General features: G+C 41.5%; 1 protein-coding gene across 2 annotated transcripts in view; it reads left to right on the forward strand.

Moving 5' to 3' along the window:
* PTCHD4 (patched domain containing 4) overlaps positions 1-24,017 on the forward strand; it is an 82,803-nt gene that overhangs the window by 12,623 nt on the left and 46,163 nt on the right. For both annotated transcript variants that reach the window (XM_040059535.2, XM_040059534.2), the window contains exon 2: positions 12,550-13,030. In XM_040059535.2, coding sequence (XP_039915469.1) covers positions 12,550-13,030 — 481 coding nt within the window. The remainder of the gene's footprint in view (positions 1-12,549; positions 13,031-24,017) is intronic.

A 24,017-nucleotide genomic window follows, 5' to 3' on the forward strand; every position in this document is an offset into this window, starting at 1 on the left:
GGCTGGTGATGTTTGTGAGAATTATGGAGTCAGGCCATTTCTTCTCTTTTTGTCCACAACATCAGGGCCCTTGCCATGGAGGGGCAGTGTATCGGACCTGGTCTGGTCTTCAGAGTCAGGCTGTGATCCTTCCAGTGGGGGTCTGTGGTGGAGAAAATTGTGGGTGCTTATGCAGAGAGTCACGATAGCAACACATCTGTTTCCTCTAATATGGGCCCTTTTCTATTCAGCATCTCATCTAAAGTGGGCCCAGTGTGCAAGCAGAGGATAGAAGGGTGAATGTCCAGGAGTAATTAGTTTCAGTTTTTCTAAACATCTACATTAAGACAGGAGAAACTCACCATTCAGAGACGTCATGGACCAGAGAAACAATATTCATACTATGCATTAACCTTTCAGATGTTAAACCTTAAAATTAGGTGAGATGAATGCCACAATACTTCTTATTTCAAATCACCAAAAAATAAAGTTCCATGAAATTTCTGTAAGCATGAAGATATACTAAATCTAGAGGTCTTTACAGAAAAGGCTCATGTCAGGTGAAACTTTTCCAAAAATCCTAGGGAATAATCTGTGTTTGCCTTGACAAGAGAAAAAATCTCCCAGAACCATTTCATGGGAAAAATCCAGGGTCCTTCTCAAGTCCATTGCAACTTTTTCTCACTCCAGATCTCTGACAGGGCTTTGAAATACTCTTTGGAAATTATTATTAGACAGTTGCAAAAGAACTAAAACACATTAATCTGAATAAGGAATTAGCTCCCACTGAAGGAACTGGAATTAAATGCCATCTTCGTCCAAAATAGATTGCCAGATATTGGCAGTTTATTGCATCAGGGAGACAGAGATTTTGCAGAGTGTTCAGAAGACAAATGCTGAAATTCCATCATCTGGAAATGCTTTAACATCTGATTACTCTTTGGCTTACTCTATCAGAATCTTTCCCTAAATATTTGTTTGAAATCTAAAGGGGGCTAGATACCACAAGGTCCCCACCACCTGCAACATTTTTGTTTTAGAATTAAAAGTCCAATCCTTCCTGTTCTGCCAGAACCAAAACCTTCCAAATAGACTACACTAATATAAAATTGAAAAATCACTTTGCACAGCAGGTGATTTTGAGAAACCTTTTTAGTTTTTTAACACCTATTGCATTACAGTAATTGTAGAATATATATTTGAGAAGAAAAGCTTTGATGTACTGCAAGGAAACATCTGAAATAAGTTGAAAAGATGGTTGTTATTACTAATATTATTTACAGAGCATTTCTGCATTTTTCCAGAAGAGTTTATACACAGTAATTAAATATTCATCTTGCTTTGTATCTGAGCTCATTCTTAACAAGAGCACTACATTACCGTATACATCTAGGAACCCATATAACCTAACTTTAAGCATTTTATGAAGCTACATAAACTAGGCTTTGGGGCATTGTAGGCTTTAGGAGGACTGAAATCCCTAACAATGAGATTCAGTCCATTTAAGATAAAAATTGCCCTCCAGAGGTGCCCTGTTTTCCTCTTTTTCTGCAGCAGGCAGTGAAGTAGTCCTGATATTTCCAACCTAACACCTTGGTTAGGCAGCCTGACTCAAGACCTCAGAGCCTCAACTGTGGCTTCTCATGTTTGGAGCTTTGTTCTGGCTGAAGAGGCGCATCCAAATCGGAAACTCTCCTTGAAGAAAATTGGGATTGTGTTCCACAAGTAAGGACAAATACTCAGCTGTGAAATACAGCCACCTTTAGGATGGAGCCATTCAGGTGTGGCGCAGTTGACATCACCAACGGACTGGGGGGTCTGAGCAGAGAAAATTAAAGAAACCTTCTGCCAGATGGCAGCAAGGAGGGGATTAATTTTTATTTTTTTTTTCCCCCCTTCTGTTCATTTTGCATAAACCTGGATTATTTCTCCAATCCATTTCACCATGCATCACACGAGCAGCTGCTGCACAGCTTGGCAGGGAGGAGATGCAAGTTTAGGACAGAGAGGAAAGGGAGCTCTCCTTTGGCAGCATCACCAGTTCACACTGAGAAATACAGAGAATAAAGAAAGCCCAGCACCAGAATGGGAAGATTTATGGAGCATGGGCAGCTTCTCCAGCTATGTGTTTGCACAGCACCTTGCACAGCAGGGTCCTGGGCCCTGCCAGAACCTCACTGGTGATCAGTGATTATGGTCTGAACCAAGACCTCAGCATCTGCTGAACTCTGTGTCCTCCCAGTCCTCCACAGCACAGAGGTTGCATTGAGATAATTTTTCAGGCATGCAGACCTTGTTCAGTGGCATCCCCTGAGATCTCTAGGTGAAGGGTTTGGGATGTTAAATTTCCTGGTTGTCTCCCTCTGTTGCATAACACTTGTATATCACTGCAATGTGCCCTGTGCTGAGACAAGCTGCAAGACACCCTCTCTCGCAGAGTATGAGAAAATACAGAAATCCAACCCTCGTAGTGTCTTGTGGTGAACTTCCAGTGTAAGAGCTCTGCAGTGATGAGAGGCAATGGGAAACCCAAAGTGGACAACCACAGAATGATTTAGGTTGGAAAGAACATCAAGTCCAACAATTAACCCAACTCTGCCAAGTCCATCACTAAACCATGTCCCCAGACACCACACCCACATGTTTTTGAACAATTCCACATGATGCCACGGACTTTACTTTTTTATACTAGGATAAGAATTAAAGAAGACCTGTTAGAGGATCACACACGACGACACCTTCATCTCTATGGGCTACAAAGAACAGAAGGTTTTACAATGAAGGGAACACATTACAAGGTGACCTTGAGACAGAAGTTACAAACGTAAAAGCTACCTGCTGATAAACATGGGTGTCAAAAATCTCTCTGAACGTACTGAATTCAAAAGTACTCTGGGTGGGAGTCAGCAGAGCCCCAGCTTTAGTTATATTTTTTTACATAAACACAGGCCTGCTTAAATGCCTCATTCCCACTTCGCCTTCCCAGATCCTCGTCCAGCACCATTAAAAAAAAGAAAAAAAAAAGAAAAAAGGAAAACGTCTGTAAGTAGACATTTTTTTGGCTCTCTCCAGCTAGCAAATGGCCAAACTCATTAAAAACCAGTGTGTGCTGGAGAGAAGGGAGGGATGCTTCTTGGTAGAGAAATTGCCTCACAATGCCAAATTCGAGAATAATAAAAAAGAGGGAAAACTGATTAATTATCTCCTAGAAAAGAGGAATTTTCAACTACAAGTGTTAAGTGTCCTCAACTCTATCTGCTTTGTACAGTGCTTTGTTATATCTTATTGAGCATTGTGAGAATAGAAGTCCCTGCTAAGACTTGGATAAGAGCACAGCAGCATCTTGTATTCAAAGGCTGGGCTTAGCTAATGCAGTTACCTGTAAATTAACCTCAAAACCATTCTAGCCTCAAAATCTTTCCACATCACACTTTGCTCTGTCTGATTCTCAGTTACTTCTTTTCTTCCTGCCTTTGATAGAACATTTGCAGTGTTTCAGTACTTTGGCTGCTGGTCCCTGGAGAAAACAGGATGAGCAGAGACAGCTAAAATTAAAGAGATGTTTGCCAACATAAAACAAAATTTAAAAAGAAAAAAGTACCCTTTTCTGTGTCATTATTGGAACTTCAGATTTTAAGAGCTTATATGATTCCTGTGGATCAGCTTTAGAGATCACTTTTTATTCTCTGCTGTTTGTTTTTTAACATTTCCTTTAAATGAAGTAATAAAACCAGGCAAATCCAATTCCTTTCACTTCCTGGCAGTTTTCTTCCTATTTCTTCTGTGCATTGGACTTGAGTGCATAGGGAAAGCAATTAGAAGAGGCACACAGTGGGTGTTCACAAAACAAGAGGGCCCACAAATATGCCAGTGAAAACCTGTGTCTTCTCTTTAGAATCTCCTGTTAGGGACAGTCACTGGATCCCATTCTCATCCACCCAAATCTCTGTAGCCTGGGCTTATGGAGTATGGGAGGAAGTTTTTCAAGCAGTTTTGTCTTCTGCTTTTGCTGATATGGAAAGAAGACAAGAAAGAAGGCTTTCTATATTTTTGGTGTATTCTGCTGTCTCTTTTAATTTAGTAATTATGATCTTGTTTAACCTATATCTCCATGGACCTCAAGAAATCTTAAGATTAAATATTCTCAAGAGATAGAAGGAATTTTGGTTAAATGTTATCCTGCTTACTCCATTTGGAGAAATCTATGACCCTCTTGAGATAATAAAACTGTTGAATTTCACTGGGGTACAAAGACAGTTTTAATTCACTAATTTGCTTACTTTTTATTGCTAATATAATTCAAATCACTGCATTTAGGAGAAAGATTTGTTTACTAAAATATTGAACAGTTTCATTCTTCCTCCTCCTTCCAAGCACCTCATTTCATTTTGAAGAGCTGGAAAATCAACAATACTCTGAGACTCGCAAAGGCATCTTCCATCTGTGTTGTAGAAGACACTCTCTTGGTGCATCATAGTTTAGAAATGGACAAAGGCTGAAAATTGGGCTGGATGGACCACTGGCTTGCGCTGAAAAAACACTTTTTATTTTTTTTTTTTTTTTTTTTAACGCTTATTGCTATTTTCTTTCTTTCCTTTGAACATTTTTAATACTGCACTTAAGCTGTGGAGGAAATCAGAACTAATACAGAGTATTCATTGATTAAAAGTACTCATGATATAGACTCATAGAGACTGCCAAACATGAGAGATGATAATTGCATTCTTCAAACACATTCCTGCATATGTCAGTGAGAGTGTTTAACTGTATCTATCCAAATATTGGTGTTTTATGCAATTCCCCCGAGGCATTGCTGTCAGTGATTAATTCCTGTGTTTCTCCTTGGCACAAACAAAATCCTTTGGGATGAAGAGTAGCTGTGGGTAAGACCACAGAGACCAACAACTTTTTCTTTTTTAAATTGTACCTGGGCAGTTTTCATGGCTTAGCAACTGGCAGAGATTTAAATGTTTTCCAGTTTGCATAGATGGAGAGTCACAGCTCTACCATGCAATACAGGAGCTTGTATTTCCCCCCACCTGTCACCTCCTTGCAAAAATTCTGATCTGCACTGGCTACTTTTACCATCATCCTTCATCCTGGAGGATTTAGAGGCCAGATGCAGCCATACCTTTTGCTCCATGATTCCTCCACTGGCAGGGGCAGGCTGTGAAAAGCAGAGGCTGGTCCCAAGGTGCTGCCTCAAGGGCTTGTGATCCTGGGCAGGACAGAGCACAAACTCCAAGGACAATGAATGATGAGGAGGCAGCAGAGGCTCTGTGCATGCTGAAAACAAGAGTAAAGTTGTGTTTTAATACCTGTCCTGGTATATTTACACATCCGGGGTAACCTACAACTTCAAAGGTCATGCTGACACACATCTCCTGTGGAAGTTGAACTTGTGTCACCTACAACAAGCTGTGATGAGCCACTCACCCTCCTCCTGAGTGAGCCATCCCAGCATCCCCAGGTTGCTGGGCATCCAAAAAAAGCTGTGTCCCTCACCCCTGCACCCATCTCATGGGGCTGGGGTGCAAACACCAGCTCACCTGCCTGAACAGTCCGTGTCAAACTTGTTTCGCTGCTGTGCCTGTGTCCTTCTCCCGATGGAGGGCAGAGGAGAAAAAGACAGAGAGACAAGCTGTACCCCAAAATTATTCCCCAGTGCTTGCAGTTCTCTTTGTGCTGTCTGTGACACCCTCCCCGCCCCGCCCCCGCCATCTTCCAGCACCTTGGTCACCTAGGGGGATGAGTGATCACAATCCACGTGGGTATTGCTCATCAGCTTCAAGGACACCTCTGTGTCCTTGGGTGCATGGGTGCTGTTCAGGACAAAACTCTGCTGGGCAGTTAATCTATTCCTCTTTTCCAAAAGGAACTGGGATGGGATCTGAGATGGACTGAGTGGGAATCTGACCTTGTGAGTGGAGGGAGCAGTTAAGCAACGAAGAGCTTGAAGATAGGACAAAGAATGAAGGAGAGTTGCAAAGGGTGTAAAGATGAAATATAATCTAGGAGAGAAGTGAAGCTGATACAGCAGGGAGAGGGCTTATCTTGTATTTGCTTCCCAGAGGGATGTGCAAGGGAAGCAGAAGGTGAAGTTTTTTTCCTTCCCTTCTGTCCTTCCCTTGCCTTGACAGAGATGCCCATTGAGGGTGGTGGGACACAGGGCAGCTTGTCCAAAGAGATGGTGGATGCCCCATCTCTGGAAACATTCATGTCCAGATGGGATGTGGCTGAGCAACCTGAGCTAGCTGAAGATGTTCCTTCTTATTGCAAGGGGTTGGACTAAGTGACTTTCAAAGGTCTCTTCCAACCCTGACCACACCATGATTCTAGGGAAACCTGACAGAGTGGCACTGAAGGAACAAAATGAGGAGCACCATAGAGAAATAGCCTGTGCACTGCCAGAAGCTCCTCCAAAGAGAAGAGCTCTCTAACAGCAGTCACACTTTGCTATTGCACCCTTATGTATTCTTCCATAATTTGATTTACTTCTAGGGATATTTCTCTAGAAACCCAAATCTATTAAGGGTGGGGCCACAGGACCTGAGCCATCAGAAAGAGGTGCCAGATGGTTCTGGTTCCTTTTTGGGTACTCTGTGTACTTCACTCTTTCACTTAAAAATCACCCTAGAAGTCCATGACTTCCCTGGGAAGGGCCTGAAGGGCTGTGGGTTTGTTAACCAGCAGGATATGTCTGTGAAGGGGCCGACATGAGCCAGGAATGACCAGACAGGTCAGGCAGTTTTTAGCATGATAAAATCTGGGGTCAAGTCTTAAGTAATCTCATGCCTCTGCTTTAAGTGGAGAGAAACGGGCAACTGCAGAGAACAAATCTGCTTTTGACCTGTACCTCAGGATTGAGCAGATCATCCTTTGGATGTGTCCAACTCTTCACAGCGACTATAAAACAAATTTGCTTGGCCAGCTGGTGAGCTAAGCTTTATCATTGCTGGGTAGCCAGAAATAACTGAATTCTTCATTATTGCAGCAGAGAGTTAGACAGTTATTTCCTGGATAGTTTCTCATGGCCACTTTCATACAATTCATTTTTGCTGTGTGAACAGACCCCTTGGCCATTGTTCTGTCCCTGTTCCCAGTCAGCCAAGGTGCAGCTCCGCCTCAAATGTGCTGCCCTCAGTGTTCACCTGCTCTGGATGCTCCCTCCATCCTTCATCCATAGAGAACAGCTGCACAGCAAACAGTGCAGGAGCACCTACGCAGCTGCAAGGGCAGGAAAACTGCTACATAAAAATGTTTGGGAAAATGGTGACATGAATCAGCATTATGTGCTTTGCTCTGGAAAGGAATGATGCAAGAATTTTTGGTAATGGGGTCGCTGTGTAACAGGGATGGACTGGTATGAAGTCTGCATGTGTAACTGTATTGGGGACAGGGACAGAAAAAGCAGTTTGATTAAAGCTAAAAAACCTTCCTCCAAAGTTTTATAGTCAGGATGAAGGGAACATGAGCGCCCAATATGCTGAACCTTAAATGAAAGGGGATTTAATTTTTTAAATTTTTTTTTTTTTTTTTTTTTTTTTTTTTTTTTTTTTGGTTGAAAACTTACAGCTGGCTGAAAAGCAACTTGCTTCATCCTAACTTCTGTGGTTTTTAGCATAATACTTTCTGTGACCTACAGTAGAGTAGGAATGTCCTTATCAGAAGGAGAAACAACTGCATTGATTTCATTAGGATGTTTATCACACAATGTATTTCAGCAGACACTCCTTGTTGACCTCTGTTGAACAGTTTAAGCTTTTAAGAAAAAATAACATGCAAGCAGGGTGGCATTTTATCCTAACATTTCTATAATGTAGCTTGATAATGATCTATCACTCCAGCTGATGAGAGGTAGCAGTTAAAGAAAAATAAAACTAGAAATAAATTTTCTGGCTAAGGTCCTGTAGGTGTATTTGAATGAGAGTGATCAAGCAGTAGGGAACAAGGGCTCCTTTCCTCATTGCCAGGGATCTGAAAAGAGTTTTCACACCCTTGCCAGCCAAAACTCTGCTGAGCAGGGTGCTAGGAAGGCAGGAGCGTGCCCTCTCAAAAATACCTCAGACCCTCCTTTTCCCTGTGAGAGGAAAGCTAGTGGAGCCTGATGCCATTTAGATCAGAGATAAATGATAGAATAATTTATGTTGGAAAAGACCTCTAAGATCACTGAGTCCAACCATTGACTTACCACTGCCAGGCTGACCACTAAATCTTGCCCCTCAGTGCCAATCCCCACTGTGGCCCTCCCTACCATTTACTGCACTCACTACTTTCTTTCTAACTTACTGTGGTCTGGGATAAAGAAAATACCCCAGCAGAGGTGAGGCCCTGCCGAGGGCCCGTGCTGCAGTGACCACACAGAACCCCCGTGTGGGGGCTGGGCCTGCAGCAGCTGCGCTGAAAATATTAAGGAAACACACAAACAAACAAAAAAAGGCCACAGGTAATTTTAGTAGTGAGGGAGTATTTCTATTGTCCCTCTGGGCTGCATGCTGAGAGAATCTGTGCCTACTACTATTATCACTAGCAAAAGATATTTAGCCCAGTAGGAGCAGCTGGTTTCCTTCAACCTGAGAGGCCCTCAGCTCTGGAGCAAGTCAAACTCTCCATACCACTTATATATCTTAGGAGACTAAGGGTCCAAGCATCCTTTAAAGATGAGTTTCCAGCCTGAAACATGCTAGGGATTTATTCTGTACCCATCAATTCACAATTAGTGAATCTTACTGCTGAACAAACAAGGAGTTCAGATTTTCAACCACAAGCAGTGTCAGGTCTGCATAGACACAGGTGGCAAAGTACATCAGGCTGGGGGAAAAGAGGGTGAAGCTGTTCATGCCCGTCATCTCCTCTCTTTCAGAGTCTAAATATATAAAATGGCTTTGGGGAAACTAGAAAAAGAAAAGGGAGAACACAAAATACAATTTAATAATGTCCGTTGAAGCAAAGAATTTTGCTTTCCCCCTGTTTTAGATTAAATATCACATGCCCCAGCAGGTGATCTATATTTCATTGCATCTTTAAAGATGCTCAGATCTGGAGAGAATTACCTGCCATCAGAATTGGGAAGAACAGACACTGTAAAGATTTCATTAGACATTAAAAAAAAAAATCAGAAAAGACAGACACATAGACACAGCCTGGGAATCTGAAACAAGATTCCAACCATGCAAGTGACCTTGCTAAAGTCAATTAGCATCTTCTGTTGTAGATCCTCTGGAGATACATTGGTATAATATCATGTACAACCAATAACTACTATTATTACTTACTTTGTTTTTATTTTCCTGTATATAGAATAAGAGAGTAGCAGCAGATGTAGGTAAAAAGTGTAAGGTGTCTGTAATCTGAAACAACAAACTATATTATGAAATTAAAAATAGCAGGGTGTAGGTATATACCGGGAAGGATGCACTAATTATGAGCAAAAAGCACCTTTTTTCATGAAGAACTATGTGGAATTTTATTCAAAACTTGTCTGGCTCTTCAGGCATCACTTATGTAAGTCATTGTGGCCACAATTTCTTTCCCAGATCTTAGGCTTAGTTCAGGAGTTTAGCCCTTCATGCCTTGTTCTTTCACTAAGTTGGTCCTGGACGACAACAGAGAACTTGGGGCAGTGAATAATTCCCCTGAAGCTCCCATGAGACTCCAAGAATAGGTAGGTCCCTGTCTTGGACTCTGGGAGGTGCTGAAAGGTGTTGGCAGTTGTCATCCATAAAATGGAATGAACAAAAGGCTCTTTTTCCCCGTATTTCTTCTGTTTTCCTCTCTAAGATTGTAATCACTGCAGAGAAGCTGTGGCTGCCACAGTCCTGGACATGTTCAAGAGCAGGTTGGACAGGGTCTGTAGCAATGTGGACTAGAGGAAGGTGTTCCTGCCCATGGCAGGGGGCTTGGAATGAGATGATCTTTAAGATCCCTTCCAATCCAAGCTGTTCTATGATTCTATTATTCTCCAAAACCATATCAGAGAAAAGCCTAACTTTCCCAAGTGCTGTGGTGCCATGTTCATGTTTGCACACTATAACTGAAGGAAAGGCAAAACCCTTATTTAGATAGGAAACAGTTTGTCCCCAGAAAGAAGGGAACAGACAAAACATCCTCACAGCAATCTGGTGCCTGTGATTTCCTCGATTCCATCTGAAAGCTTACTCTCTATTTTGCTGACATATGAGCTGGGTGCCCTATTGTACATCAGTGTAAAAAAATAGCTGTTATCTGCTGTTTCATGGGAGATACAGCAGAACATGATTTATTCGTGCCTGCTCCGCTGCCTCCTTTGAAATGTTGCCGTCGCTCGCTGCACCCTTCGCAGGGGAAGGCAGATGGTCATCACAAAGTTTCCCATAACCTTGCCGTGCCTGCTGCACAGTGAATCAATGAAACCTGAATTACAGTGCTCTGCCTGGGCTCTGAGTTCTGCTGCTACAGAATCCTGCAGCGCCTGCAAACCTCTGAATGTCAGTACTGCCCAGACACTGAGGAAATGTGAAATTTCTCTCCAAATTTTCAAAGCCAAGTAGGGATTTTTCTCTGCAAAATTGCATCCAATGTGAGCCAGGACTGCAATGCTCAAGCCTTAATTACCAGCCTGGAAATGCACTTTTTGTGAGCATTTGAGTGTTAGGTGTGACCTCTCCTTAGAAAGAGGAGTAATAAAAACTCCAGACAGGATTAAAGCATAAAATCCCAAGGATGAGGATTTTTTGGAGTCTGAACTGCAGCAGCTGCCCCTCTGTGATAGCTGTCTCTGTTTATGTGACATTTGCAATGAGGCTCCAGGTGATTTGGGAAGCTGGCACTAGACTGCAGTTCACCTTTTGTGTCAGCTCGTGCCAGGATACCCTTGCCAGAAGCCGCTATTTTGGTGGGAAATAACAACTGGGAATAGGGAAAAAAATGAACTTCTGAAAAGCACTTTGTCATGTTCCCTGGGCTGTGGCAGGCAAATGCTGGGAACAGTGTGAGCTCCTGCCGTAAAATTAGGCATAGGCAGAAATTTCTCAGTGGGAGGATTACCTCCTTTACATACCTGATTGAAGGTAAGGTGAGTACATAAAACATTTTCAACCCTGTCTCCCGATTTCTGATATTTATTTGCTCTGTGAGTCAACATGCTGGAAGACATCTGAGTTTTATAAAGCCTCATTTCACTGATTTTTCCTTAGGATGGGAATCATTGCCATGAGCAGATCTGGCAATTTCAGATAATGACCTGCATGCAGCACAGGTGCTTCTAGAAATGGGTAATGCTGGATGCCATATGTGTTTAAGTGCCTCCTCCAAATGGTTCTGGCCTTTTGCAGATGACTTCTTCCATGCGTGTGTGTGGAGGGCAGAACCTCTCCCAAATTCAAGTTGTAAGCTCATTCCAGTAGTGTGCCTAGGCAAGGAATGTTATCTTATATGAACTCACTGCTCCAAGGTAGTTTAGACATCAACTGCCTTGAGAATTTTATGGTTTTGGGTTTTTTTAAATACAAGAAGAATAAATCTGAAAACTTGTAATCCAATTTATGTTGGGGAGAAAGCAAAATATTATTTGGTGTGCAAAAGACTGTCTCTGGATTTACACTTTTTTGATCAAAGAGATTACTTGTGCTGGGACAATTTTATCACTGAGTCTTATTCCTCAGTTTGCAACTGGATTTGATTTTCTAAACCCACACAGGTGTCCCCTGTCTTGGAAGGGGCACATACAATTATCCTACAACTAGTGGCTGAGGACCTTTCTTATTAAATCCTTCTAACAACGAAAAAAAAAAAAAAATTAAATGGGGGCAGATAACTTTACAGAAAATAAAGGCCTGGTCTTGTTAACAGGGGCTGAGTGGACTGGATGTGTCCTTTACTGATTGTCATGGAGTTTGATATGTCTTGGCATTTATCGAAATAAATGAGACCAGAGTAAGGTTTATACTCCTGAAATGTATGAAAAAACAAATCCTGGTAAAATTTAGGTGTAAGGTAGGTTTTTTTCTCTGTAACACTCTATAAATCCATGAAATCTCAAATTAAAAATTCAAAAAGTCTGACTTTGATTATATTTTTCTGGAGACCAAGCAGCTATTAAACTTTGTGGATCTGCCTGTATCCTGAGGAATCAGGCTTTATTTTCCATATATTTCTAACGTCTAAAAATCATTTCCAAAGTGTCAAGAAATCACAATTCCAGAAATTAATCTTCATCTCAAAGTTTTTTGTAGTAATTGGAGATTTGTCATTGTCTATCAGTTAAATGTGGAAGCCCATCCTCTCCCATGGGGTTAGGAGCTTGCATGCAACATTTTGGTCCTGGATATCTGGGAATCCCAGGCACTGCAATGAGTATCTGGGCAGTCCCTGAACTGCAGCACAGAAATGCAAATGAGCTTATAATGAGTAAGACAGAGTTGTGGCAGGGAGCAGGGACAAATCCCAAAGCCCAACAAGGTGAATGGCAAGGCTCCTGTTGAGTGCACTGGTGTCTGAGCAGAGCTCTTGGCATGTCTGTGACAGGAAGCAGAGTCTATCACATCATAAACACGATAACCACAAGCTCATCTTTTCTGCTTTCTCTCCCAGGATGGAAGGAGCAGTTTCATTGGCCACCAGCTCGGAGGGGTCATGGAAGTTCCAAACAGCAAGGACCAGAGAGTCAAATCAGCCAGAGCCATCCAAATCACTTACTACCTCCAAACGTATGGCTCTGTCACCCAGGACCTCATTGGGGAGAAGTGGGAGAGCGAATTCTGTAAACTGATGCACAAGATGCAGCTGGATCACCAGGATCTGCAGCTCTACTCACTAGCATCCTTTAGCCTCTGGAAGGACTTCCACCAGACCAGTCTCTTGGCCAGGGGCAAGATTTTGGTGAGCCTGATGCTGATTCTCCTGACTGCTACCCTCTCAAGCTCCATGAAGGACTGCCTGCGTAGCAAACCTTTCCTGGGACTCCTGGGAGTACTCACTATCTGTATTTCCAGTGTCACTGCGGCAGGGATATTTTTCATTACTGATGGAAAATATAATTCTACTCTGTTGGGAATCCCTTTCTTCGCTATGGGTAATTATTTATCTTCATAATAATAGGATTAACAGAGTTTAATGACAGAATTGTAAATTACATCCTGGGTTATAAAGTGCAGATTTTACTTTGAGTGAAAGTCTAAGTCATTTTCATCTTTCTAAATTGATCTGTGCCTTGCCAAAAAAAAAAAAAAAAAAAAAAAAAAAAAGAGAGCGAGAAACAAAACAAAGCAGTAGCAACAATAAAAGCAAATGATATTCCTGGAATCTCAGCCAGCATGAGAGAGGGGCAGTTTTATTGATCTCTGTTACAGAATGAAGAAGAAATTGTTATTGAAGACTAGTCAGCTCAGCAGACAAAATGGGTATGTGTTGACCCAACTTTGATGGTAGGCCAGCCAAAAGAGTAAATTAAACAGGAGGGTACCAAGGAAGGGCAGATTTTAACATCCTTCCCAAGAAGGGCTTTTCTTTGAGCTCTGCCTGAAGGGCAGAGTGGGACTGGTTGGTGTAAGAATAAGATTGATGGACTTTATCTCAGAGAGGAGATTCCAGCTGTGATGTTTGCCAGGCTGTGAGCACAGGGGCCTGTCAGGATCTGTGGCGAATAATCCCTTGATATGTGAAATCCCAGATCAGCTGCGCTGATTTCCTTTGCATTGCACCCAGACTGGGGAAAGCGTGGACGAAGAACAAATGTAAAACCCAGCTCCTTAGGCAGAATTCCTTTCAATCCTTCCGTTACTGTTTGGTTTCAAACACTTCCAGAGCATCCATGTGGTTGATGAGTTTGCTGGGAAGTTGCATTGAAAAGGCAGAGGGCAAGGTGCCCAGCTCAGTTATGGAGGCAGCATTGTTTGCTGCCCTCACATCCAAGTTTGTTTTGCCATACCATGAGTCTGAACCCCAGTGACAACTCTGTGCAAAATCTCAAAGTGGTGGCAGCCCAGAACTAAACATTTTCATGCTTGATTTCTGGTGGCATAGAATCTTACCTGTAGCCAGAACTCTGCATTTTTACAGCTAATTTCTTAAGTGCCATTCATGCTTCTAGACCTCTAGACCAGGTACTGCGTTATGGTAAGAGACAACTAAACATGCAAAGTCACAAGCCAGAGTCAAGATTTGAAGAAGGGTCTTATACTTTCCTTAAAACTTCAGTCCCTGAAAAAACTATATTTTCTTATCTTCCCGTAAGAAAACTCCTGTGGGTGTATGCATCCCCAGTCCCACCTATTTAATCTAGCCCCTAATAATGTATCTCTATCACTAAACAAAAGGGCTGAGCTGTGGCCTCATTGGTCCTGCTCTCAGAATCTCTGGAGCAGTTACTTGAGGTGGGAAGGAGTGGAAGGGAGGGATTGGTCAAGAATCCAGAAGTGAAAGACAGAAATGAGACAAAAGACCCCAAGGTCTGCATATTTGGTTCAGCCTCATTAATAGTGATAACAAGGCTGTGCCAAAGCCTCTAATTCACTCATCTGCACTGTTAAATTGTGACAATGGCCCCTGACATGGACTGCCCTGTGCCAGCTCTTCAGATGTTGTGCATGGGCTCTGTGGTGTCAGAGGAGTTGATGGAAAGAGAGTGCTGAGATGGGGGAAGGGAAGAAAGCCAGCAGCAAACATGCCAGGTTGTGACAGATGGATCCTGACCTGTTTGAGGGGTGTGGGTTTAGGAAACAAAGAATGGAGAAAGGGATGAAGTGAAGAGGGGGTCATGCTTGTTATCAGATTTTGGCAACCGTTTCCTTGTGTGTCAGGAGGTGCATGTCAAAGGAGGAACCAAAAGGCACTGCCTTGCATGTGCAGCAAGTTGAAGTGAAGGTGAAGAAGCCCTGAAGTGATGAAAATCACCTTCCCTAAATTGTGCATTCCTCTGTTGGTGCCTCTTTTTAGATAGATGGAGAGATGGATAGCACAGTCTCTTTGGTTGGCAGGTCCAGACTTGTCACTCCCAAGGAGCTCCTCAATTTAAACCTTCTCTGCAGCCCCAGGGTGAGACAGAAGGTCAGATTTTCTGAAAGCAGAGTGCCTCAGTTTCCCACCTTGGTAGTCCATGACTTTGTTTGCTGTCTTAGGGAAAGTAACATATATAACTTTCTGTTGTGTTCTGCTCTGTCATTCTTGTCACAGCCACTGCCAAGAGCAAAAAGTAAGGAAAAAATGACCTCTCTTGAAGTGAGATGTTTGCAAGGATTGTTTCTATAATATTATATTGAATGCAATTCAGGTTGAAAAAGAAAGCATTTATGTAACTTCTTCAGAAATTTCATTCAGGAGTCTGAGACTGAATTGAAAATATCATTGGAGAGCAGCTTGCAATGTTCGGGAACTGCTGCTTATAAATATTAGGCAACACTTTAACAGTTTAGTGGAGGAAAAGACAGGCAGAATGTGTTACCAAAGTCTCACTAGGTTTCATTCTGCAAAGCACCGTGAGCCTTTAGTCCCTTAAGGGACACTGCCACCTAATGAGATCTTGCTCTGCCCAGAGTACACCCAGGGCCTCACTCACCTGGGCCCTTACTGGGCAGGGTTTTCTGCTGGACCTGGCTGTCATGGACTCATCTGACAGCCCAGAGTAGAAACTGTGAGACCCCAGGAGTGTTGATTCTGTGGGTGAATAAATAACCCTGGCCATGTTGTACCAGTGTCCCTTGCTGCTGGCACAGCAGAAAGCAAACAGCACATCAAGTAATAATTGAGTGAATATAGAAGAAAAAGTGTGCAAGGTGGGGTTTCCCTGAACTGCAAATGCCAGATTTGCAAGTCAAACTTTCAAAGTCAAGTTACTAAAAAAAAAAAAACAAAACAAAAACAAACAAACAACAACAAAAAAAATAACCAAAAAACAAAAACCACAGGCAATGAGAGTGACAAAGGCCCTGCAAGTACGATGCAGAGTACACAGGCAGCATTAATTCTGGCAGCTCCCAACTTTGGAACACTTCAACCTGACATTTGCAAACCATCCATTTAAAGTAGATTTGTTTAGTTAAAAATATGCAGTTTCTTCTAGCAGTCACTTTTCAAAGTAATTTTAATGGAAATTTTGTAATATTCTGGGGTTGTCCTTTTCCCTGCAAGGGTGGCAGGATGCTGCCATCTGAATGACAGGAATAATGCTGGATGTTTAGATCCACAATTCCTCTTCAAGTGCAGAGCTTCTGTAGGTTTCAGTAGGTGACAGAAGCCTATAGAAAAGTGGAATGTTTAATATTTTTCTAAATTTAGACTCTATGACCTCCACCATAATTATTCACTCTAGTCCTGCTGTGAGGGAATGGTCTGCTGGGATAAAGCACATCTCTGCTGTATTGAGGGAAGAGTGTTAGCTCAGATTGTCTTCTCTTTATCCTTGAAGGTGAAAAATTTCAGTCTTAAGTTAGGCATGAGGACAGTGGTGGAAAATCCTGCTTGCTCTGACTCCCTCTTCCCAACCACAATTTCCTCAGACAGCTGCCTTGGAAACAGTTTTCTTAGTACAGTGTCTACCACCTCATTTTTGCAGCCATTTGGGAGAAACTCTTAGGAAAGGTCCCCTGCAAATAATTCTCTGGCTTCCAGGATCTCCTGCAAACAGGAGCAAGGGAGGCTGATTTTTAGCTGTTCATAACTCAGACAAATAGATAAATGTTGTAAGTTAACCCAAAGGTGCTTCTTTAGTTTCAAAGCTTCCTTGTTTATTAACTGAGTTTGGCCTGAATGTTTTATTTGTCTATTTTTTAGTCAGAATTTATTAACCTGCGTGTGAAATCAGAAAACGAGACTGTTTTACCTCGGATTTCTCTTCTGGGAAAAATAAAACTTACAGTTTCTTCTTCAGATTTTACATCAGCAGAGCTGTCACAACTGTTTCAGACAGAGGATAGAGGGTCATATAATTAAGTTTCAGATTTGTTCAGGTCCTGGTTAGATGTTCAGATCTGCCTTTTGTGTTTAGATTCATATGCAATTTCAAAGTGTTATGTATGTGACATAATTATGGTTTCCCATGCCTAATCATCACTAATTAATATAACCAGAAGGTTAACTACATAATTGAGATATTATTGCTCCCATGATCTGCTTTTTAATGCACAGGAACCAGACTGATATCATCAGGGAGATAATGATTTAACTCAGCTGAGGTCCCAATTGTGTATTTTTAAATGCAGGTGTACCAATTACATCATTTTACATTGCAATTATTTTCGGCCAGTCCATGAAGTACTTCATTACACAGATTAGTGGAAATCTTATGATAAAAAACCACCTACAATATAATTATAGTATAATTATGCTTTTTGTACTGCAAAGGGTACTTGTTTCTTAGAAGACTAGATTCACAGTGGATGTGAGAAATATTTCCTGTCATGAAATCCATAAGATGTTTGTGGGAACAGCTGTTTGTAACTCACTCTTTAGAGAACATTAATCTCTGTGTCCTGCAGTATTGCTGCCACTCCTGTCAGTAGCCACACTGCTAGCAGAGATATAGTAAAGAGGTACAAAAACTTTAAGAACCAATAGGCTGCGTGTATCCAGCAGGAGCCCCATGCCTAATGTAAGAGCTCAAGATGGATGGCAGAGATTTTACTTTCAGTGCAGACTTTTCTGTTAAAATTTCCCATTATTTGTTCCTCAAAGTTGTTCAAACAGAAGGGGGAATCAAGGCAAAAGTAGACAAGACTCCAGGCAGTTATTAGCATTTCAGATAGAAGCCATCTAACCTCTTTCAGATGGCAGTTGTTGAAATGACTGGTGATCACCTTTCACTAAATTTGAGATGTCATAGTATTATATTATCAACAGAGTCATGGAAAATTACAGAAAAAAAGTCCTAGTTCAGATGAGAAATTTTTTTTTTTCAAACCTCAGAAGACAAATGTGAGAGCCAAAGTACACGCTGTCACTAGTTTACCTGAACACAAAGTATCACAGTATTCTAACCTTTGCTTCAAGCAATGGACTTTCTGATTACAAATGTGACTGAAACATTTCATGAGTGACTCAGACTTTGGGTTTTTCCTTTTGATGCAGTAGTAAAACAAATCCCATATGAATCTTATATTGCACCATCATCTCCTATCTGGATGAGGAGCAAGAGAATGACCTTTTAGAGAAAAGAGACCTCATGACATAAACTCCTACCCCTCCATGCCTTAGAAATGTAGGGAATTTGTTGTTTAGATGTAACAGCAGTTCCTATCTCCACTCATTCAGCAGATCTTTAAGGGCTTAGAAGTACCTTGTCTTTAATTATAAAATTCCTGTTAATTGACTTTTACAGAGAAAGATGGGAATTCCAAAAAACAAACACACACACACAGAAAAAAAACCCAAAACCAAACCAACAAAACAAACAACAACAAAAAAAACCCAACAACACCCCCCCCCCAAACCCCTGACTTCTTGACTTTAACACCTGAGGTTTTTTTGGGTTTGGGTGGTAAAATAGGCTCATTCCTAGACTGGGTTATTTAAGGTCCTTTATTACTTGCACTTTTTCTGCATGCTGATCTCGTTTAAGTTGGACATTTAGTTTGGGCATGAGAAAGAATTTCTTCACAGAAAGAGTGATTTAGTGCTGGAACAGGCTGCACTAGGAGGTGGTAGAGTCACCATCCTGGAGGTGTTTAAGGAATAACTGGATGAGGCACTCAGGTCTACTTGACACGGTGGTGTCGAGTCACAGGCTGGACTCAATAATCTCAGGCATCTTTTCCAACCTAACTGACTCTGTGATTCTGTGATTCTGTCATATACGTAAGTTCTAGGACACAGACACATGGAAGCATATACAGCAGATATGCACACACTTCCTTGAATCCCTTGGAGATGGAATTCTAGCCCTTCCTTTCCTGTAGAGACTCTTCTGAAGGTCTCTTATCAACTTAAATGTCATCCTCCAGGGATGGTGGGGCTGCAGGGCTGCAGGCCAGTGGCTCTGAGGCTCAGCACAGATGGAAGCATTCACCCGTGGACCACTGCCCAAGAACAGACCATCACTGCCAGATCTGTAATGACAGAGCAAACACAAAATACATTCTCTGTGTTTGTTGTTTGAGAGAAGGCAGGTAAAGGCTATCTCCTTCTATATCTAGTTGGAACTCAATTAACCCATTTGTCCCAAGAGAAGTCTCCAAATAGTATTGTCTGTTATTCCTTGTAGTATTATTAAAACATCTTCCTTGGCTGTCCACCTCCAGTTATCAGGCTAGTGGCTGTCATTTGAACTGCTTCTAATTTGCTGCAAGCATTTCTAAAATCCTTTGTAAAAAGTGAATTGATAAGAGAAGAGACCATGATTTAAGCTAAAAATTCGAAGTCTGAAAAAAATTATTTGCTTTTGCACTTCAGTTGTATGATTACTTCTCAGTCAATACACCAATTCAATCCTGATAGAAAAACATATTTCCTCTTCAGATGTTTCATACATTTGTCTGAACACCTCTTGCTTTCATTTTTCTACCTTTTCATGGCAATGCTCATTCCTGGCACTGGGTTATGGTTCTTTATGAGATGCATCTTTTCTGTGTGTTGATCTCATTAAAGCAGGAGCTTCATTCCTTACACTTAGTATGTATCGATGCACATCACATTCACCTTTGGTTAATTTGGGCTGGAAAGGAGCTGCTTCATGGTAAAAATTATTTAGCTCCATGTATATCATTCTTAATAGGGCACTGACAAATCCAGCTTCAAATAGCACCAATAAGCATTCCCCAACCTGCCTCGATGGCTTGTTCCAGGGCTTAATAAGCCATACATTTATAGAGGTATTTCTTAACATTTCCACTGCTACAGTTTGTACCTATAAACTCCAAGGTCTGTCTGGCTCAACTGTGGAGTGTAGTTTATCACAGTACCTATGCATATGCAGATATTTTTATGGTATTTTATACACAGGGTTATGCTTATTTCAGTTTGGATATAATTTCTTGCCAGATCTTTTTTTCACAGATATTTTACTATTAGTTCACACTTTTCTGTGAGCTCCATGCACACAGGAAGACTGATAGTGGCTTCTGGTCTCTGCAGGAGCACGGTGAATCTGCAGGAAGGAGCAGATGTGGGGTAGGCTGAGGATGTGTTCTGTGTTCTTTGGTGTCTTGAGGAAATACTCAGCCTTGCCCTGCTGTCTCTTTTGAGCTGGGAAGGAACGGTGGCTGCTGTTACACAAGGAAGCACAGAGTGAATGTCTTATGCTCCATCAAGCAGGCTGTCTGCTTGCTTTAAACACTGTGATCCTCTGCAGGGGAATCCCAAATCGTGCCTCAGGGTTTTGGGCAAAAACTAAAGCCAGCAAATGTATTTGTTTTTCTGCTGGAATACATTTTGTGTGCAAATCATCCCTGGAATTCACTGGTTTGAGATACGATTGTGGCTCAAAATTCAGCATGATGAAGAGAAGGTTGAATTTTTACACAGCTAGCTAAAACATCATTTTTTTGAATAATATTGCAACAGTAAACCATAACCATAAGCAAGAAGCATAAAAATTAATGACCATGATAAAAACCTGGTTCAAAAATTGGTACAAAGAAATTTAACTTGCGAAGAAATTTTCCCATAGCTGCCTATTTTTAGTCTGATAATTTTTCCTTGAAGAGTTTGAAAAAGGATACAGAACTCAGTAGACCATTTGCCAAATGTTCTAAATCAATATTTATCCACTATATTCATCTGCAATGTTAAAAACTTTGCATAGAATCAAGGTTTGAGGAGTCTATTGCAAATACCAAATGAACTAAAAATACTTTACTCAGTATTGTATCATTTATATTTCCTTTGTGCAGCCACTAGCTAGTTGAGATGTTAATAATTCAGTTTTATCTTTCCATTCCTGATCCTTTTTTACTCCATTTCCTCCCCATGAAGTGACTTCTCCCTGGTGGAATAACTGCCTGCAGTCACATCCAGCATGCAGGACCCACGCTGGCTCAGGGCTCCCTGCTCCATAAGCAGCAACAAATGACAGCAGCAGCCCATGTTACTCATGCCACCTTCATGTGTTCCTGGCCTTCAGGGACAGGTACTCCCAGGCATGACAGCTGACTTTCCATGTGTTAGTCCTGCTGGATGTGTACAAAGAGGTCATGTTTCATCCACACTTGTCTGATGGTGAGATGAGGAAGGAAATGCAATTTTGTATGCCCAAAGTGGCAGGAAGAGCTGCAGCAGCTGAAGGTGCAGGCACAGGGCTAAAGGGGTGAAAATCTCAGGCCTTTGCAGCTGTGGATCACTAAAATTCCTCTTTAGTTTTTGTTCTGCAAGAGTGAGCACACTGTCCTCACTGTCTTGGCTGCTTTTCAGTGAGGATAATTGCATTTGTCTCTTCCTCCAATTCCTCCTACTGTGTAGGTCAGATGCAGTGCTGGTGAGCACTGCCTGGCTCCAAGTACTGTGCAGGTGCTGCTCTGGGAAGCAGGTGCTGGATTTTAACCAGGCATGGCTGAGTTTCACTGGTGAATTCAATGGCCACATCACGTGGCTCAGCAGTCTCTAAAATCAGTATGAGTTCCCTGAGAACACATAGCTGTGCCTTGGCATGTTGTCCTTAAATTTTCCTGTAGTCATCCCTGGCATTTGAGCACTAGGAAATTTTTTGCACGTACTCTATATTCCTAAAGTCCACAAGGAGGAAAGGCATTCCTTTACAGCCTGATATGAAACTCAGACCTGCCCTACCCACATATCCCAATCTATATTCAAATGCAAATTTTCCCTGGAAATGCTAAAAGCCTATCTTTTCCTGGTTTTATGAACTCCATTGCTATTGATATCCTGCTTTAAAAGAAAATTATTGTACTAACATTGTCATGAAACCATTCAGTACTACAGCATTTTGCAAACTTTGCAGAAACTCAGAAACTATAGGTACAACCTGCTAGAGGGAGCACTTGCATTGTTTTATAAAGGGGGACCTAATGGCAGATTTGTGCACCTGGTGATGCCCTAGAGGGTGAAAAATTCTATATTTGAGTTTCTATCTGGTATTTTTGCTGTTACTCTTGAGAAATTATTATCCTGAAGGAAAAACATAGAGTCGCGAGGAGCTGAAGGTGGAGAGGTGCTCTGCATACTGAGTGCAGAGCGATGAAACCTTCCATCCTTCTACCGTAACCGAAAACTCTTTAACACAAAACTCTCTGCTAATGCAATTTAAACCTTCTAAAACTAGATTGGGAGACTTGGGAACAAAAAAGCCTATTTGTGTTTAGAGTAGATATCACCGGAAGAGGAAACTGTGCAAAGAGCAAAACCCAAACCCATCTAAAGCATGATCTTCTTACAGGAGCAGCTGAAAGAGAAGGCTCCAAAGGAGAGATGTTGGCTGCTCTCTTGAAAGCATTACCAGAAAGTGCCATGTTGGAGCTGTACAAAAGCTGAGTATTTTGGAAAACAACCCACCAGTGCAAATATCCCTCCCATCACTCTCCCTGTCAACTTCAAGACACCATTTTTTGGAGTAGGAACTTCTGAGTTCACCTCATCTTCTACTGTAAAAGTAGAATCATAGAATCACAGAATAGTTTGGATTGGAAAGAACCTTCAGTGCTATCCAGTTTAAATTCCTCTGCCACGGCTAGGGACATCTTCCACTTGACCAGGTTGTTTCAAGCCCTGTCCAACCCAGCCTTAACATTCCCAGGGATGGGGCATCCGCAGTTTCTCTGAGCACCTGTGCCAGGGCCTCACCACCCTCACAGAGAAGAATTTCTTTCTACCATCTAATCTACCCCCCACTCTCTTTAAGTTTGAAGCCATTTCCCTTTTTCCTGTCACTGCATGCCCTTGTCAAAGTCCATCTCTGAGCAGCTCAGTGCCTTTTGTATTCCCTTATGTGAAATTTCAATGTCTCTTCCATTGGAGCTAAGGAACTAAGAACTTTATTGTGCAATTAGCCTGCTTTTAAATGAATAACCTTGGTAAGATATTGAAGCAGGGAAGGCTTTACTAATCATAGAAGGAGATGTTATAACACTTTCTTAGGTTATTTGGAGTCAGACAATGCAGTTAATGAAGCAAGTTTCAAAAATTCTCTCTTACATGGATTTTGATCTCTAGGATACTGATTCTTTCCCTAAAGGGAAAGAAATAGGATCCCTTTATGGGCTATTATGTAGAAATTTATGACAATTTTAAAATTGGTCAGGAGGTGTTAAAGTAATTGGTGGTCAAGGACAGACAAACAAGACCAAATGCATAAACTGGGCAAAACAAGTCAAAAGATGTCAATTTTTTTTAGTAAAAAGCTCTATATGTGGTTTAGTTTTATAGCAATGAAATTGATAACCACTTGGGATTTTTGTTCCCAAGCTGAAAAACACATTTGTCAGCTCTTAAATTTCTAGAAGATTGTCAGTGCTCCAGGAGACCTTCTTTTGTCTTTTGTGACCTCTTTTACCTGACCCTGTCATGTTTGCATTCCACTTCCCTAGGACCTGCCACTCTATTGCCAAATGCACAGCAAATAATGCATTCCTCAGGAAATCTTATATTTTAGCTATTGAGAAATTCTCTACGGACTTCATTCAAAGTTTGTTTGAAAAGATGAACATACTTTTAATTTCTTCAGTCAGTGACAAAAATATCACTTTCAGTGTCTTTTCTTGGAGCACATTGCAAGGTTTTTAATTCCCAGAGATGATTGTTTTACCTGACGTGAGTAAGGAAAAGTGAAAGCATCATGGAAATTGTGGAAAAATAGAGACTGATTTTAACCTGCAGATCAAGTTCTTTCACTTTTCCCTCGACAGTGCGTGGAACTGTGAACTGATCCCCTATTAGCTTAAATAGGCAAATGTAGTACACTGCTCATATTGGAAAACCCTCAGCCCCCAGGTGCTCTCAAAAGAGGTGCCTTCTAGCTTTTCCACCATCTCCTACAAATTAAAGTAGCTTAAAGTTTTCAATTCAAATGTCACCAAGTTCCAGCAAAATTAGATAGTAATTTCTCACAAATTCCATTGAAAAGGAATGGTCAAGAATTATTTCAGTAGTTCACAAGTAAGAAACCTTTATTTCTTGAGGAA

The sequence above is a fragment of the Hirundo rustica genome, chromosome 3 (genome assembly GCF_015227805.2).
Source record: "Hirundo rustica isolate bHirRus1 chromosome 3, bHirRus1.pri.v3, whole genome shotgun sequence".
Taxonomy (NCBI): Eukaryota; Metazoa; Chordata; class Aves; order Passeriformes; family Hirundinidae; genus Hirundo; species Hirundo rustica.